Source organism: Vipera berus (assembly GCF_964194415.1).
Source record: "Vipera berus genome assembly, chromosome: 2".
NCBI classification, from domain to species: Eukaryota; Metazoa; Chordata; class Lepidosauria; order Squamata; family Viperidae; genus Vipera; species Vipera berus.
In genome coordinates this window covers 95,521,108-95,540,956 of record NC_138203.1, presented here as the reverse complement: position 1 = coordinate 95,540,956, position 19,849 = coordinate 95,521,108, and the positions used below count along the sequence as shown (strand labels likewise).

Genomic DNA, 19,849 nt, shown 5'->3' with positions numbered 1-19,849 from the left:
TTTATAGTGGTCCGCTTTCTCTTCATGCCATCTTATTTTCTTTTTGGCCCATTGCATGGGTAGTCCTTGACTTACCACCACAACTGAGCCCAACATTTCCATGGCTAAGCAAGACATTTGTTAAGTAAGTTTTGCCTTACTGTATGACCTTTCATACCACAATTGTTAAGTGAATCACTGCAGTTGTTAAGTTACTATCATGATGGTTAAGTGAATCTGACTTTTCCATTCACTTGGCTCATCAGAAAGTCGCAAAAAGGTGGTCACATGACCCTGGGGATGCATGTGAAAAATCATTCATGTGATAAAATATGAAAAATGGCAATAATTTACTTTTTTGGTGCTGTTATAACTTCGAATGGTCACTAAAGGAATGGTTGTAAGTCAATGACTACCTGTATAACCCTTTTTCCTTTGCATGGTGCAAATCCAACAAGTATGTTCAGTCTTCAATTGTTTTAGGGACATATGCACATAATGGTTGCATAGAATAATTTCAAGTTACTCCTGATACTGGGGTCTGCATTTCCATTATTTTCCAAAAAGGAGGCATGTTATTTTCTGAATGTTTTTACCGGCAGTTAATTTCATATGTGAAAATTGCATAGGTTCATTCAGAGATAGCAGCAGTAATAAGATTGTTGCAAATGTTAAAAAAGTATGCCAAATTACCCATCGGAAAAGTTAATTTCCTGTCTTTCATGGGCATCACAAGCACATTCCACAGTGGTGTGTGTGTGTCTCTGTTTTTGTCTCACACACACATATACAAACAGGCACAAACACACACAGGCGTATGGTTATGAGAGCTGAGTTAAGTGTAATAGGGAGCTGGCAAAGGCTGTTATAGCTGTATGATCCCTTTTAAAGCACAAGGAAGTTGGTTAGAAATTGAAGGTGAGGCAATGAAAAAGAAAAGTTTTCAATCTCTCAGCAAGCTAAAAGGAATGATTGGTCCATACCCATAAATTCAATCCCAAGATGCTCTGCCAATGCAGAAAGTTGACATAAAAAGAAAGAAAAGGGAAAATAGTTTCAGAAAAGAGCAATACACCTTACTGAAAAAACAAATTACACATAGATATTATACCTATTAGGTGTTTGCACAATGAGACAGGACAAATGGCCTAAGGTTAATGTGTAGAGCTCATGTAAGCTTTCACAGGCTCTTTTTAATATATATATATATTTACAAAACTATGGCTCTAAACCAAACCACAAAATGGTACCGCTGTATACAATTTAAATAACATGATGACTTCACCAATGTATTTTAACCCTTAAAGATACTACTGAAGTATATGTATTTACTATATCATCTGTATCACATTTAAGGTACAAAACACCCCCATATAAAACATGTTCATTACTACACTTATGGTCCATAGTGGGGAACTGATCTTGGATTTTGCTATACATAAAACTTCACTGTTTCACAATCTCAATCTCCCTTGTTTCTTAATCTTAGCAACTAAGATGTGTGGACTTCAACTCCCAAAATTCTCTAGTCAGCATTTTGGGAACTGAAGTCTATACATCTTAAAGTTGCCGAGATTGAGAAACACGGCTTTAGACTGTTGTAGGCAGAATTTAAGTTTACTCTACTACAGGCTCATGTTAGAAAGGATAAAATGTAAATATACGCAGTTCTGCATCTGAAGTGGTAGTAAGTAGCCTCTTCTGCAATTATAAAACTGATTTGAAATGCTTCTTAGATCATAAAAAGGAATGAGAAGAATTACTGAAATTATTATACGTTATGAAGCCTCAGAGAATCAATCTGATCAGAAGCAGATTTACGAGTAACTTTGTAAAACCATGAAACGATGTATAAACATTATGCGTTTCAGAATACTATATGATAACGATATTGAATCTTACAAGTGATTTTTTTTCCTTCTTCTAATACTACTGGGAGCAGAAAAAATGGCATTACAGTAGATGATGACTAAGAAGAGACTATGTGTAGTTGCAAATGACTACCTTCCATAGAGGGCGGCCCGTTATGTTGTGGCTACTGTAATTGCTGGAATTTATACAGACAGCACACTTTGCTACAATGAAACTATACTGATACTTCAGCTGAAGTACAGAATTGCTTGCATTTTTAATTCAAATCCAAATCCTTTGATATGATTATAAACAGACTAGTATGGATCAAAACTCTACTTCATTGCAATATTGGGAATGTGTATAATGAATGGATTAAGTTTTTTGTTTTTTTTAAATGATAATATTAGACTGCTTGTTTTATAAAGCATTCAGTGATTACTCACAGCTCTGTATGTTACCATTTAATTCTAGTATCAAACTATAACTGCTATGTTTGTCACTAAGGAGCAATTGCTAATTCCTTTCTTAATATGTATAGGGGTGTGTGTGTGTGTGTGTGTGTGTATATATATATATATATATATATATATATATATATATATATATATATATATATATATATATATATATATATATATATATATATATATATATACACACATACATACACACACACATACACATACTATATTCATTTTCACTTATAGGTTAAAAAATTTCCAGCAGTGTACAGTTTTCCTTTACAACCAGTCATATTTTAAGGGTTAAATAAAAATACATAGGTTTTTCACACACTTAAGAGCCAGTGTTACTTGCCTACATGAACACTACTAACAATACATATTAGCTGTAGTTGCATAGAAGTTTCATTAGAATTAGTGACATGCTCATGCATAAATATTATTGCATATGGTAGTTCACAGGTAAGATAGACAACCCAGATGAATTTCAGATAAATTCACTAATTTCAAACAGCTTATATATGAGCTAATTAAATGGCAAATTGGACACACACACACACACATAAATAATTTTCATTCATTTGTTCATTCGTTCATTCTGGTAGCAAAACTCATGCACAGGGAACATGCACTGCTTATTCTAACTCCAGGATAAATGCAAAACATTCCAATTAACATTTGCAATTCATATGTTTTCTTGATTTTCAAACTCTCAAACAATCATGCTTGCTTAGTTCAGGGCTAAAGATATTATTCCATACATTCACAGTATTATACAGCTACTATGATTTTATTTGCTATGTCTGCCTTGAATGTTAAAATTTATAACGGCTTTTTTAAATACTTATTGCACGGGTACACAGTCTGTAAATAGTAAAGTAATAGCACTTTGCTTATGCTTTGCTGTTAAAACTCTGAGACTAGTGGGGGGGAATAGCTCTGTAATTTGTCTTTTTGCTTGTTTGTTTAGGCAGTTCTGCCTATAAGCTTCATTCTGTAGTGCTTTGCAGTTGAGCACAATTATCATCTATGCATGAAGTTAGTAACATTAACAAAATTACCAATGTAATGAGACAATTTAAAATCCAAAGTAATTTGGCTGTAGCATACATATTCTACTATCTCCTTAGGAACCTCTTGTTTTTTCTGTCTCGAATTTCAAAGGTAGCTAAGCCTGAACCAAGTAAAAATTACTTTTAGTAATTTCGCTGTTTCTTTTGCCAAAGGAGATTTCTATGTTGCCTGAAAGTGGTGGAGCTCTGAGGCTTGAATGTCAACGAGATAATGTAACATTTATCTTCAAAACCTCTTAATCTACTGAAGATGGAGTGCAAATAAAAGGCAGGATGGCGGGTATCAACACGGGTGGCAACTAGGGAGGATAGATTGGTGCTGTGGGAGGATGGTCATAAAAGTGGGCTGCCCCAAATGTCTAACACATGGCTATGAGGTTTCTGCAATGGCTGGAACTTTGAAGTTGGGTTATAAATCTATTTTTTCAGCACCGCTGTAACTTTGAACAGGCACTGAATGAATGGACGTAACCTGAGGATTACTTAGATCCCTTAGAACTGGTAACCGCTGAGAATTACATTTTGTGATGTTGCATGATTTATTGATGGGATTAATATACAAGAAGCGATCTGGCAAATTTTCTAAAAAGGTATTTCAGGAGTAATTACAACTACTATATCAGGAGTAATTACAAGTACTATGTCTATTTTTTTGTATTCATTTTATCTTAGACTAGATTATGAAATAATTAGATGTTTTACCCCCTTCATGGATTACTGCCTTGTCGTGGCGAAGGGGCTTGCGTAATTCAATGAAGCTATGAGCTATGCCGTGCAGGGCCACCCAAGACGGAAAGGTCATAGCAGAGAGTTCTGACAAAACGTGATCCGCTGGAGAAGGAAATGGCAAACCACTCCAGTATCTTTGCCATGAAAACCCTATGGACAGTACCAAAAGGCAAAACGATATGACGCTGGAAGATGAGCCCCTCAGGTCAGAAGGCATCCAATATGCTACTGGGGAAGAGCAGAGGGCTAGTACTAGTAGCGCCAGAAAGAATGAAGCGACTGGGCCAAAGCCGAAAGGACGCTCAGCTGTGGATGTGTCTGGTGGTGAAAGGAAAGTCCGATGCTGTAAAGATTTTTTCTCCATAGGAACCTGGAATGTAAGATCCATGAATCAAGGAAAGCTGGACGTGGTCAAACAAGAGATGACAAGACTGAACATCGACATCTTAGGTATCAGCGAACTAAAATGGACAGGAATGGGTGAATTTAATTCAGATGACCATCAGGTATACTACTGCGGGCAAGAATCCCTCAGAAGAAATGGAGTAGCCTTCATAGTCAATAAAAAAATAGGAAAAGCAATACTGGGATACAATCCTCAAAATGACAGAATGATCTCAGTTCGAATCCAAGGCAAACCACTCAATATCACCGTAGTCCAAGTCTATGCCCCAACCACCGGTGCTGAAGAGGATGAAATTGACCGGTTCTATGAAGCCCTACAGCACCTTATAGAACTAACACCCAAAAATGATGTCCTTATCATCATGGGGGATTGGAATGCTAAAGTAGGAAGCCAAAAGATAACCGGAATAACAGGCAAGTTTGGCCTTGGAGTACAAAATGAAGCAGGGCACAGGCTGATAGAATTTTGTCAAGAGAATACGATGGTCATAGCAAACACTCTTTTCCAACAACCCAAGAGACGGCTCTACACATGGACATCACCAGACGGTCAACACAGAAATCAGATTGACTATATGCTCTGCAGCCAAAGATGGAGAAGCTCTATACAGTCAGTAAAAACAAGACCAGGGGCTGACTGTGGCTCAGACCATGAGCTTCTTGTTGCAAAGTTTAGGCTTAAATTAAAGAAAGTAGGGAAAAGCGCTAGGCCAGTCAGGTATGAATTAAATCATATCCCTGTTGAATATACAGTAGAGGTGACAAATAGATTTAAGGAATTAGATCTGATAGACAGAGTGCCTGAAGAACTATGGACAGAGGTTCGGCAGAAGAGATTAAGAAGAGGTGGCAAAATTACACAGAAGAACTATACAAGAACGAGCTTAACGTCCCTGATAATCACAATGAGGTGGTCACTGACCTCGAGCCAGACATCCTAGAATGTGAAGTGAAGTGGGCCTTAGAAAAGCTGAGCAACAACAAAGCTAGTGGAGGTGACAGTATTCCAGCTGAGCTATTCAAAATCTTAAAAGACGATGCAGTAAAAGTGCTACACTCAATTTGCCAGCAAATTTGGAAAACTCAACAGTGGCCACAGGATTGGAAAAGATCAGTTTACATTCCAATTCCAAAGAAAGGCAGTGCCAAAGAATGTTCAAACTATCGCACCATTGCACTCATTTCTCATGCTAGTAAAGTTATGCTTAAAATTCTACAAGCTAGACTCCAGTAGTATGTGGATCGAGAACTACCAGAAGTACAGGCAGGATTTCGAAGAGGCAGAGGAACTAGAGATCAAATTGCTAACATACGCTGGATCATGGAGAAAGCTAGAGAGTTCCAGAAAAACATCTACTTCTGCTTCATTGACTATGCTAAAGCCTTTGATTGTGTGGATCATAACAAACTCTGGCAAGTCCTTAAAGAGATGGGCATACCAGACCATCTTATTTGTCTCTTGAGAAATTTATATGCGGGCCAAGAAGCAACAGTGAGAACTGGACACGGAACCACTGATTGGTTCCAAATTGGGAAAGGAGTCCGGCAAGGCTGTATACTGTCGCCTTGCCTATTTAACTTATATGCAGAGCACATCATGAGAAAGGCAGGGCTAGATGAATCAAAAGTTGGAATTAAGATTGCCGGAAGAAACATCAACAACCTAAGATATGCAGATGATACCACTCTAATGGCAGAAAGTGAAGAAGAACTAAAGAGCCTCTTGTTGCGGGTGAAGAAGGAGAGTGCAAAACGTGGGTTAAAACTAAACATTAAGAAAACCAAGATCATGGCATCTGGCCCTCTCAATTCCTGGCAAATAGATGGGGAAGAAATGGAGGTAGTGACAGATTTTATTTTCCTGGGCTCCAAGATCACTGCAGATGGGGACTGTAGCCAAGAAATTAAAAGACGCTTGCTTCTTGGGAGGAAAGCCATGTCAAATCTAGACAGCACACTAAAAAGCAGAGACATCACCCTGCCAACAAAAGTGCGTATAGTCAAGGCTATGGTCTTCCCAGTTGCAATGTATGGCAGTGAAAGCTGGACCATAAGAAAGGCTGAGCGCCAAAGAATTGAAGCCTTTGAACTATGGTGCTGGAGAAGACTCCTGCGAGTTCCTTGGACTGCAAGGCGATCAAACCGGTCAGTCCTAGAGGAGATCAACCCTGACTGCTCTTTAGAAGGCCAGATCCTGAAGCTAAAACTCAAATACTTTGGCCACCTAATGAGAAGGAAGGACTCACTGGAGAAGAGCCTCATGCTGGGAAAGATTGAGGGCAATAGAAGAAGGGGACGACAGAGAATGAGGTGGCTGGATGGAGTTACTGAAGCAGTAGGCGTGAGCTTAGATGGACTCCAGAAGATGGTAGAGGACAGGAAGGCCTGGAGGAACATTGTCCATAGGGTCGCGATGGGTCGGACACGACTTCGCAACTAACAACAACAAGATGTTTTACAGCTACTCACATAATATACAGTACAGGCAAACCACCGCATAAATGTAACTTTGAAGTTACTATTTAATTAGCAAAACAAAACCCTTTTTTGTATATCTTTACTTATATCTGACCAATTGAAACTGCTTCTTTTGGGATCATTCTTGTGAGATGCAAATGTATATTCCACAAATACATTATTAAGGCTTTAAAAGAGACCTTTGGTACATACATTTTAGGTAAAAGGGGTGTCATGATTTGTGAACATATTTAAGAAGCTCAGATTTTTTTTAGCATTCAGGTGGAGCTGAAGTCAGTATCTATCTATCATCTATCTATCTATCTATCATCTATCTATCTATCTATCTATCTATCTATCTATCTATCTATCTATCTATCTATCTATCATATATCTACAAATAAAGAGTTCAATTATTATTCCAGATAAGCAGAGACTTCCTGTTCATATTATACCTTCACTTATTCTTCGTTCCTGAACATTTTATACAATAGGAAAGAAGTTAGAAAATTCTTTCAAATATATTTCTTATATGGGTAATGAAAATATCAAGAACAAGCTTTCTACTAATTGATTTTTTAACCCAAGAAAAATATTAGGCAATATTAATTCTAAAACTCCTCTTTGGGAAATTGCCTGTAATTTAGGAGCTGAGTGCTTAGGGTGGTTATAAATTATTCATGCATTTTTTTCACAGACATGAAAAATATAACCCATATGACTGACGCATGCTACCTTGCCAATGGAAATTAAATAGGATCATCATGAAGCAGCTGACATTTTTCACTGCTGTTGAATAAACCATCAAGGACTGTTTAGCAGGGCTGTGCACACTTCAAAAATGATTTGAAAGAAATACTTTGAGCCATGTGCAAAAACGGGATCTCTCTGCTACTCATTAAAGCAGGTCACTTTTGTTGTTGTTGTTTAGGCTTCTTCAGGAGTTTAAAAAAGAGATGCCACTGCTTTAAGGAAACACTCATTAAATGAATATGACACTCTTAAAGCATTAGTATTGCACTGACAACTTAATCAAAAATATTCGGATTCCAGTAATAATACACTGATTATGCACAGAACTGTAAGAAATCTCTATGGCAAACTCTGCAATTATAAAGTGTTCACCTCATATAATCTTATGGCCAGTTTTAGCTTTGGACTTAACTGGTTATGAATTATGGGAGGTAGAACTAAACGTTTCTATAGGAAGTCTGACTGCAAAAGATTGTTGTTTTTGAAAATCTCATTGGGTCTGCCACAAGCACTTGCGTAGCTCTAAAATAGCTCTTTAGAACCCTACTAAACATTTGTTATGAAAGGGCAAAGCAAAATAACATTCAGTTAATCAGACAGGGATAACAAATTCTTGGGAGTTCAATATATAAATCTGAGTTGTGACATGTATGTTATATAAATGGCATTCTCTTGTTTATGTTAAATGGACATTTTTAAAAAATTAAGTAAAACCATTGTCCTCAGTTCACATATTCTTTAGCACTGTTTATTGATTACATTTGGTGTAATCATGTTTTATGTCCAATTTCCTCCATTGACTATTGCTCAGAAATATCTTATTTGGATTAGATTTGGAGAGTTACAGCTTTGTAATGATATTTAGCCTTATGTTCATATTTAGCTCCTTGAACAGCTATTAATTGGAATCAATATTATCCCCCCCTTTAATTTTTATTGTTCTAATTTTGCTGAAGTCTTGACATTGCTTGGACAATCATTACCATGCAAACAGGCAGAAGCAATCGAGATTAAGGTTCATGGAATCCATTTAGTAATAAAGGAAAATCTGAGGAAAGATGCGACTAGAAGAAAGCAGAACCAAACTGAGCATGCTCCTATTCAGGCAGAGACAGAAAGGAAGTGGACGTACTGTAGAAGCTGGCCATTACGTAGTTTTGACAGCGATCACCAGTAAATTCATTTGGGCACCTGAGAGTAAAAACAAAAACAAAAAGAAAGAGAAAACAGAGAAAAAGAAAAAGAGGCAATTATATGCTAAGAGGCTCCTTGAGTGACTGCAGCCAGAACTTTGATGAATTCATCTTCAGAAATTGGGCCTGTTTCTTATTGCCAAGAGGCTGAAAAAGTTTTGAGGAAAAAAATGGCCTCACAAGTACCAATTTAAGGAGGAAGGTGGTTAATTTTAGTTAATATAAAAGTATAACACCTGAAATGACCACTTGATAATATTGTCATTAGACAGTGAACTTGAACACAAGCCAGCTATTTTTTTTTTAAAAAAAATTTAGGCTAAAGCCTCAGAGACTCTTATCCAAATAAGAATACTTTCTATGACAACCAGAACAATAAAGAATTGCTGCAATTAGCAAAACAATAGTAAGTATTTGGTGTTGTCAAATCTGCACAGAATGGTCAAAGGCAAAAGAAAAAGATCCCACTTTAAACTGAAGAGTGAAAACATCAAATGATAGTGATTTTGATTGCTGTAATTTGGGGAGAAAACACATTTCATCTTATTTTAAAACATACTTTGTGGACCTTTTGGCAATTTATGGACTTTCATGGGTACAACTTCAGCACATCTTGGTCCAGAGAATCCATCCTGACACCTAAAGGCAAAAATGTGATCCACAATTTAAAAAGAGAAGACCCAGGGGTAGAGAAAATCCTGTTCTGTTTCTATGGCACATGAGACTCCTCTAAAAGACCTCAGAGAAAGAATTTAAAATGAAAATGGATGACAGAACCATTGCATTTTTATTTAAACAAATTCTGTGTCACCAAAAGATAACCACAAACAACAAAACTAAAATGTACAATCAAGGAAAGGAAGTAATGCTGATGATAAATTTTCAGCTGATGTTTCTTTCTAGAATGCTATACCATGAATTCACTGGTGCTTTCAGCATTTATTTTGATGGCAAGATCAATTAAGGATATTATCCTTTTTCCCCCCACTGCCATATCCATTGATATTTTAATAAATATGCAGAAACATGGACTTTTATGTTACAGTTGTACTACAAAACTACCAAAGCAGAGCATAACATTTTCAAATACAAAATATATGATGAAATAGTAGAATGCAATGCTTTCTTTCTTTCTTTCTTTCTTTCTTTCTTTCTTTCTTTCTTTCTTTCTTTCTTTTTCTTTCTTTCTCTTTCTTTCTTTTTATGATTTAAAATTATTAATTGACCATATCAAATCAACTCCAGGCAGCATTATGTCAAAACAAAAATATAATACCACCAGTAGCAGGAACAGTATAAAATCAGAGGCAAAAATATATTTATTCTATTATTAGGGTCCGATAGAAAAGCTGATCCTCCAAATTATTCAGAATAAAGGAGGAAAACTGGCCAAAGAGGACTTCAAGAAGAAACTCTAAAGCTTTAGCTAAAAAAAAAAAGTAACCATGCCTCAGGAAACGCAGTAATAAAAAGTCCTCTGTAAAACTCAGACTTATATTGAAACAAGCAATTCCTCAGTTATTGTAAACTCTTGGAAATTAAGAAGCAGGACTTGAATTCAGTTCAGGAGAAAACTGGGAACCTCATCAGATAGGAGTCTCAAGATGCTCTCTCTGATTCTGTCAAGGACTCTGCATTAGATGCATTCTCTAGATTCTTTAACCTCGACACCTAATTCTTCAGATGATGTTTCACCACATCAATGGGAAAAGAAATATCTATATGCTATGCTTCTTTTTCCTTATTTCATGTCTTTAATTCCTTTGGGTCACTGTTTATTGGTCTTTTCTGTGTTGTGCATTACATAGGTTATCTCAAAAGGGAATAGCATAATGGGTATGTATGTATGTATGTATGTATGTATGTATGTATGTTCAGTTGGTTACAGTCTCAAGATCAGAATCTGGACTGTAATAGATCTAGATCAAGAATTTAAATCAGAGGTTATAAACTCTTAATAGTTTTTGGCAGATTGACAAGGATTAAACATGTCTTTAATGCTTCTAAAACAAAGAATGGCTAGCAAAGCAAATACAATTTTTAAAAGAACTGTTAAATTAGTTCAGTTTCCAGGCAAAGCTAATTTCTTAGTTCAATAATTTTTAGTTTGATATGATTTATACCAGTTGGCAGATTTCAATATCACAGATGCCACAATTGTGGATTTGGTCTAATTAATTAATCCAAAAATATATGAAATTGGGACAGTAATACACATTCAAATACTTTTATCTGAAAGGAGAACATTTAAAATGGATAATAATAATCTAGGAAAGAGAAATGGGGATAATGTTTTTTTAGAAATGATCTAATTGTATTGTCCTTTAATACTGCAGGTAATTTATAATCCTATAGGGAAGCATTTATCATTTCCTCTGTCCATTTAGACAATCTCCATCTGGCAGTTTTAATTAACCAGCACAGTCAAAGGTCCATCATGAACCCAATTTTCCTGAAACAGGAAAGGATATTGATCATATCCTTATAGGGGGGAAAAAAGAGAAGAAAATCTCCTCTATAAAATGCTACGTAAATTAATGGTGGGGATTATTGAACTTTCTTTAAGATTCAAGTTCAAAGCCATTTGGAAAGGTTCCAGTGGCCCAGATTGGATTTGCCACAGAAAATATGCTTTTTTCTTGCTATTGCTATTATAGCTATTGCTATAGGGTAAACAAAAAAAAGAGAGAGAAAAGAATCCCCACTAGAATTGAACTGGATTTCATTGCTTTTGTTCAGTATCATTTTGAACCCAAGGGATGAAAAGAAAATGTCATGCTGAAAGAGAGAAAAAGGGAAAAAAACTTGTTTGAAATTTATACCATAAAAAACTCATCTTCCTGGTTTATAAAAAAACTATCATACAAAGAAATTATGCTGGGTATATATATATATATATATATATATATATATATATATATATATATATATATATATATATATATATATATATATATATATATATATATATATATATATATATATATATATATATATATATATGTATATATATATATATATATATATATATATATATATATATATATATATGTATGTATATATATATATATATATGTATATATATATATATATATATATATATATATATATATATATATATATATATATATATATATATATATATATATTCTTGTTCCTGATTGCTATTAAATTCTTCTTGCTGCCTGAATCCAATCCAAATTCAATTGAACCTCTTTTTTAACAATTTTGCTTTTTTTGTTTTACTTTTCCAATCTCAATTATCTCTATATTTTTTAAAAAGTATCGTTCCTTTTTTCCCCTCCTTGCATAAAGGAGAAATAGTGCAACTATTTGAGAATTCAATAAGTAACACAGATGTATGAGTCATAGTTTACTGTTTTTATGAATGTCAGGATTTTAAAAGTATACAACATATTACCAGTGGAACAACCTGCCTCCATAAGCGATGAATGCTGCAACACTGGAAGTTTTTAAGAAAAGACTGGACAGCCATTTGTCTGAAATGGTATAGGATTTCTTGCCTGAGCAGGGGGTTGGACTAGATGACCTCCAAGGTACCTTCCAACTTTATTATTACTATTATTACTACTATTACTACTACTACTATTATTATTATATTTATGCTTAACATTTGAGCATCATTTTCTCCCTAATATGTTTTCCTAAGTCTTGTATAGTAGTCACAGTCTGCTTGAAATATACCCTGACCAAAACAGCATAGCATTTAAAATATACTAATACTAATACCAATAATGGAAGGGACCTTGGAGGTCATCTAGTCCAAACCCCTACTCAGGCAGGAAACCTTATACCATTTCAGACAAATGGCTGTCCAGTCTCTTCTTAAAAACTTCCAGTGTTGGAGCACTCACCGCTTCTGGAGGCAGGTTGTTCCACTGGTTAATTGTTCTGTCAGGAAGTTTCTCCTTAGTTCTAGGTTGCTTCTCTCCTTGATTAGTTTCCATCCGTTGCTTCTTTTCCTGCCTTCAGGCGCTTTGGAGAATAGCTTGACTCCATCTTCTTTGTGGCAGCCCCTGACATATTGGAACATTGCTATCATGTCACCCCTAGTCCTTCTCTTCATTAAACTAGACATATCCAATTCCAGCAGCCGTTCCTTATATGTTTTAGCCTCTTTGAAAGGCACTTTGAAACAATTTTGCATAAATACACAAATGTTATTGGACTGTATGTGTCAAACATTCTTTCTCAGAAGGGCTTCATCAAATCAGAGCTGCTAAAGTTTTTTAAATTCTATTTTATCACCGATCTAGCTTGTGCATGTTTCAGAAAGGCCTTATTAGTAAACAAACCAGAATGGCCTGTAAAAAAATATGTCCTGTTTCAGGAATACCAATACCAAGGGTTCCTTTTCAGTAAATAGCACCACTATTCATGGATCCTGGTGTTTCCAAAAATACAAAATAAATTATATTGTATCTCTTCCTAACCCAGCCAGAACTCCATTTTCAAACTCTGATTATTTCTGAAAATAGCAAAATATGTGGTTTGGCTAATAAAAGTTATAAAAGCAAGAATAACTATCACAAACAACACTGTAGCAATGTTGATTGCACATTGACTACATGTTTAAAATAAGAGCTCCCTACACTGCATTAATTAATCTTCAATTAAGAGCCTTGGTAGAGCAGTGGGCTAATGCCTCCTTAAGTAACACCAGCTGCCTGCAATTAGTGCAGGTTCGAGTCCCACCAGGCTCAAGGTTGACTCAGCCTTCCATCCTTCCGAGGTAGGTAAAATGAGGACCCAGATTGTTGGGGGCAATAAGCTGACTTTGTAAAATGCTGCTGTGGGGGGGGGTGAAAGCCCTAATAAGCAGGCATATACATAGAATGAAGGCTTTTGCTAAGCACATTTGATTTGTGCTTCTTAGATTGTAAGCTGCCCTGAGTCTTCGGAGAAGGGCAGGATATAAATGGGATTAAAAAAAATTTATGCTTGAAGACCAAGGTTGACATAAGCAAAACAATGATATGAGTATAATTATATGAGATGAATTAGAATGAGAGTTTTCAGTTGTTAGGAACTTTTCTCCAATGACATTTTACCTTGAGCTTAGTATCAGATATTTTACTGATAACTTTGTTGGCCATAAAGACATTTGAATCCCAAGTTGGCAGCTAAAGAGAAAATGTTTGACAATAGTAAAATTGTCTGCAATGTTATGGTTTGTGTTTCAGTTTAAGGAAATATTGCTTTGTTTTTCAAACAGTAATTCACATGTAATAAATATGATTTTACTATTGAAGCAAAAACAGAGATATCTTAATGCTTCCCCTTTAGGATATAGCTGTATCAAAACACTGTATTTCTAACCCTGATATGAATTTGTCTATTTTTTTATTCAAAAAATCCCAACAACAATGAAGTGATAGTACAGCTCTACTTACTTGGATTAATTAGGTAACACTGTGTTTTGTATGGCAAAACTGGGTGAGTATGGTCTTTCTAACACTTCATTGGTCAAATTTGCTTTCCAATCTGTACATTTTAAATAGGGTCGGTATGACATTTTATCTGAATGAAATTGATCTTTCTGCTTTATATGTTCTTGCATATAATTATATCAGGACTTGAATGTTATTATGAGCAATAGAGTAGGAGTGGTATGAAATGAAAAGCACTTGATAATTTCCAATTGTACTCAAACACATTTTTTGGTTTAACAAGGCCAGTCTGAAAACAAAGCAATGAAAGAACACCCATTAAGAAGTAATTATATTCTCAATTTGATGTGAAGCTTACAATATTAACTAAGTCTGGGAACTATAGGAAACTTCTAGCTTCTAGAAATAGAAAAAGCATATTTTATTTTATTTCAGCCAAAATATAAGACATCTTATATATAAGACATCTTAGAATTCCCACCAATTAATTATCTAATTGTTCACAGAGTATGTGCTATATGTCGCAATGTTTCTGGAATAAATTTCAGCTTGAAAAATAGTGGAAAGTCAATTGTGACATCTCTACCACAATGGTAAGCTATCACAGGTCACTGATCTAGCAAATATTATGGAATAATTTCAGAATGTCTTGTTTTAATGAAAGAAAGAAAGCATATGTAGATTTCATATCCGTATTTCGTAAATGGTCTTTTAATTTAAAACATGGTTTTTTTCTCCAAACAAATGCATAAGTAACAACATTAAATTTTTTGAATGCTTTTACCATATGAACAGTATCAACTAGTCAAACCAAAAATTCATTTAGTGTAGTTTTTCAAATTGGTTCACTCCAGCTAGGTTGACTTATGGGTCTGATAATTTTTATGAAATGCAGTCATTGGCCATGTCAACAGAGTATGATGGTCCAATACAGCTGGAAGCAAATTGGGCACCAAAATAGCGGCTCCTTTTATTTTAATACATTGGGGATTTTTTTGGGGGGAAAAAAGGTATTTCTTTTTCTAACAGATTGTTATTCCTTTTTTGGCTAAAGCATTTTATATATGGATTTAATCTAATTTAAATCATACACACAAAAGTATCTGCATGTTTTGGAGACATGGGAAATGATTTGGGATGGTGTTTAACTCTTATTTTGGAGGATAAAAAAACCCGTCATCAGCTCATAACATATATTCTTTAGGTTAAACAGTGTTACTATATGAAACATGCATTAAAGCAATAAATTCTGTAGCTTCACTGGGAAGTTTCTCGTACTTGCATAAATATCTTGGGTTTGGAAGATCTTTGACCATGAAGCATTCACCCCCATTTACACAGTAGCCTTTCTTATTCACATCACATCTTGTGAGATGACTTGTCCCAGTAGTAGATGTAGAAGTGGCTAGAAGAAACAATGGAAATAGAAAGGGACAAATCTCAGTATGCACGTACTCAGAGTAAAAGAGTTAGAATTATTAGTATTAGCGTTTTTATGACTTGCAACAAATATTCAGTACCTTAGTTGCAAAGAGAACAACAAAAATCACTTTGTCCAAAGTATTCTGAGGGTTACCATATGATGTCTGAGTCAACACTCATTTTCCTGCTCATGGAATGGGACAACTCACCACAGTCAACTCTCCATGCTCAATTCACCATGGGACAACATGCCACAGGACAATTCAATAATTCAATTTAATTATTTAAAATAATTAAAACATTTTATTTTTTGTCATTCACATTTCATTGTGTCCCTCCTTTGGCATCCTTTATTTATTTATTTATTTTATTTTATTAGTTTTCTATACCGCCCTATTCCCGAAGGACTCAGGGCGGTTTACAGGGCAGCGTATAAAAGACAATATAAAAAGATAATATAAAATTAAAATGAATTAAATTAATTAAAGCCCAACAATTAAAACAATATTAAAAAGCTAAAACCCCTTCAGTCCAGGCCTGATAGATCAAAAAGCCAGGTTTTCAGGTCCCGGTGAAATGAACGCAGATTGGGGGCAGTCCGGAGTTCCACAGGTAAATCATTCCAATGGGCAGGCGCGCCCACAGAAAATGCCTTCCCTCTGGGGATCACCCGCCGGCACTCCCTAACCGGCGGCACCCTAAGGAGGCCCTCTCTATGGGAGCGCACAGGACGATGGGAAGTTGATGCTGGCAGCAGGTGCTCCCTAAGATAATCCGGACCCATGCCATGTAGGGCTTTATAGGTCATCACCGCACCTTGAATCTCACCCGGAGGGCAACTGGAAGCCAATGCAGCTCGCGGAGAAGAGGTGTTACATGGGAGTATCGGGAGACTCCCATCTTTAATGATTCTATTCCACCATTTCTTCGATAATAGTGTAACTCTTATCCCGCAGTGAGTTATCCCCCAGCAAGTTGGCCATGGTGAGTTGTCCCACAGTGAGTTGGCTGCAGTGTGTTGTCCTAGACCCTTCCTGGTCGCACTGTAATATTTTACAACTAATCTCTTTGACACTGTAGGATGGATAGAGGAGTGAACAAAAGCAAGTCTCTTGCTCCTGGCATGATATTTTATTATACTTTGTATAGCTTCTTATAAAATACATTTGCTGAACAGAGTATAGAAAAAACATGCAAAAAGTAATACGAATAGTATACAATTCTACATATTCACAATAAACCAAAACTTTCTTATATTCTCACATACATATTCATCACATTATTTCCTTTAGAGATAAGTAACATTATGCAAAGTTCAGAAAGAGAACAAGAAATAGTAAGGAAAAGAATTGGAAGGATGTGTGTATGTGTGTGTGTGTGTGAGAGAGAGAGAGCCACAATGTATCTTGTTTACCAACTCCTTTGAATACTTCACCATACTTTTCTTTGTTTGCAAACTATCCTTGTTTCTATCTATATCCATACTCCCCCCCTTTGTATGTTGTCATTTGTTGTTTAATCTTCTGACCTCTTTTTTGAGGATCTTATCAATTTCATCCATCAACATTTTTTCAACTCTTCCTCTTCTCTCAAACTCTTCACTCCTTATATATTTGTTTTGCAATTCTATTATCATTTGTGCTCTTTACAGACTACACCACACCACTTTTTTCCGAACTGGTTATTCAGAATTAATTTATTCTTGCTATTAACTGTAACAAGTTTACATGTTACCACACACTCTTCTTAATTACACAATTCCTACTTCATTTTACTTGTTCTATTGTTTCTCTTCATTTTACTTGTTCTATTGTTTCACCAAAAAATGATGTCCTTATCATCATGGGGGATTGGAATGCTAAAGTAGGAAGCCAAAAGATAACTGGAATAACAAGCAAGTTTGGCCTTGGAGTACAAAATGAAGCAGAGCACAGGCTGATAGAATTTTGTCAAGAGAATACGATGGTCATAGCAAACACTCTTTTCCAACAACCCAAGAGACGGCTCTACACATGGACATCACCAGACGGTCAACACAGAAATCAGATTGACTATATGCTCTGCAGCCAAAGATGGAGAAGCTCTATACAGTCGGTAAAAACAAGACCAGGAGCTGACTGTGGCTCAGACCATGAGCTTCTCCTTGCAAAGTTTAGGCTTAAACTGAAGAAAGTAGGGAAAAGCACTAGGCCACTCAGGTATGAATTAAATCATATCCCTGTTGAATATACAGTAGAGGTGACAAATAGATTTAAGGAATTAGATCTGATAGACAGAGTGCCTGAAGAACTATGGACAGAGGTTCGCAACATTGTACAACAGGTAGCAACCAAAACCATCCCAAAGAAAAAGAAATGCAAGAAAGCAAAATGGCTGTCTGAGGAAGCTTTGCAAATAGCTGAGGAAAGGAGGAAAGCGAAAGGCAAGGGAGAAAAACATAGATATGCCCAATTGAATGCAGAATTCCAGAGAATAGCTAGAAGAGATAAGAATGCCTTCTTAAATGAACAGTGCAAAGAAATAGAAGAAAACAATAGAATAGGGAGGACCAGAGATCTTTTCAAGAAAATTGGAGAGATGAAGGGAACATTCCATGCAAAAATGGGCATGATAAAGGACCCAAATGGCAGGGACCTAACAGAGGCAGAAGAGGTTAAGAAGAGGTGGCAAAATTACACAGAAGAACTATACAAGAATGAGCTTAACGTCCCAGATAATCACAATGAGGTGGTCACTGACCTCGAGCCAGACATCCTAGAATGTGAAGTGAAGTGGGCCTTAGAAAAGCTGAGCAACAACAAAGCTAGTGGAGGTGACAGTATTCCAGCTGAGCTATTCAAAATCTTAAAAGACAGTGCAGTAAAAGTGCTACACTCAATTTGCCAGCAAATTTGGAAAACTCAACAGTGGCCACAGGATTGGAAAAGATCAGTTTACATTCCAATTCCAAAGAAAGGCAGTGCCAAAGAATGTTCAAACTATCGCACCATTGCACTCATTTCTCATGCTAGTAAAGTCATGCTTAAAATCCTACAAGCTAGACTTCAGCAGTATGTGGATCGAGAACTACCAGAAGTACAGGCAGGATTTCGAAGAGGCAGAGGAACTAGAGATCAAATTGCTAACATACGCTGGATCATGGAGAAAGCTAGGGAGTTCCAGAAAAACATCTACTTCTGCTTCATTGACTATGCTAAAGCCTTTGATTGTGTGGATCATAACAAACTGTGGCAAGTTCTTAAAGAGATGGGAGTACCAGACCATCTTATTTGTCTCTTGAGAAACCTATATGCGGGTCAAGAAGCAACAGTGAGAACTGGACACGGAACCACTGATTGGTTCAAAATTGGGAAAGGAGTCCGGCAAGGCTGTATACTGTCGCCCTGCCTATTTAACTTATATGCAGAGCACATCATGAGAAAGGCAGGGCTAGATGAATCGAAAGTTGGAATTAAGATTGCTGGAAGAAATATCAACAACCTAAGATACGCAGATGATACCACTCTAATGGCAGAAAGTGAAGAAGAACTAAAGAGCCTCTTGTTGCGGGTGAAGAAGGAGAGTGCAAAACTTGGGTTGAAACTTAACATTAAGAAAACCAAGATCATGGCATCTGGCCCTCTCAATTCCTGGCAAATAGATGGGGAAGAAATGGAGGTAGTGACAGATTTTGTTTTCCTGGGCTCCAAGATCACTGCAGATGGGGACTGTAGCAAAGAAATTAAAAGACGCTTGCTCCTGGGAAGGAAAGCCATGGCAAATCTAGACAGCACGCTAAAAAGCAGAGACATCACCCTGTCAACAAAAGTGCGTATAGTCAAGGCTATGGTCTTCCCAGTTGCAATGTATGGCAGTGAAAGTTGGACCATAAGAAAGGCTGAGCGCCAAAGAATTGAGGCCTTTGAACTATGGTGCTGGAGAAGACTCCTGCGAGTTCCTTGGACTGCAAGGCGATCAAACCGGTCAGTCCTAGAGGAGATCAACCCTGACTGCTCTTTAGAAGGCCAGATCCTGAAGCTAAAACTCAAATACTTTGGCCACCTAATGAGAAGGAAGGACTCACTGGAGAAGAGCCTAATGCTGGGAAAGATCGAGGGCAATAGAAAAAGGGG

At 36.3% G+C, this 19,849-nt stretch overlaps 1 protein-coding gene across 6 annotated transcripts in view; it reads right to left on the bottom strand.

The window, feature by feature from the left end:
• Positions 1-19,849, bottom strand: part of NRG1 (neuregulin 1) — a gene marked incomplete at its 5' end in the record, with an annotated part of 174,188 nt that overhangs the window by 14,826 nt on the left and 139,513 nt on the right. For 3 of the 6 annotated variants that reach the window (XM_081320318.1, XM_081320320.1, XM_081320317.1), the window contains 3 exons: positions 963-986; positions 8,844-8,902; positions 15,594-15,720. The exons of 1 other annotated variant lie outside the window; for it this stretch is intronic. In XM_081320318.1, coding sequence (XP_081176444.1) covers positions 963-986; positions 8,844-8,902; positions 15,594-15,720 — 210 coding nt within the window. Of the gene's footprint in view, positions 1-962; positions 987-8,843; positions 9,077-9,463; positions 9,544-15,593; positions 15,721-19,849 lie in introns of those variants that run through there. 2 more of the 6 variants (XM_081320319.1, XM_081320322.1) reach the window with 2 other exon arrangements.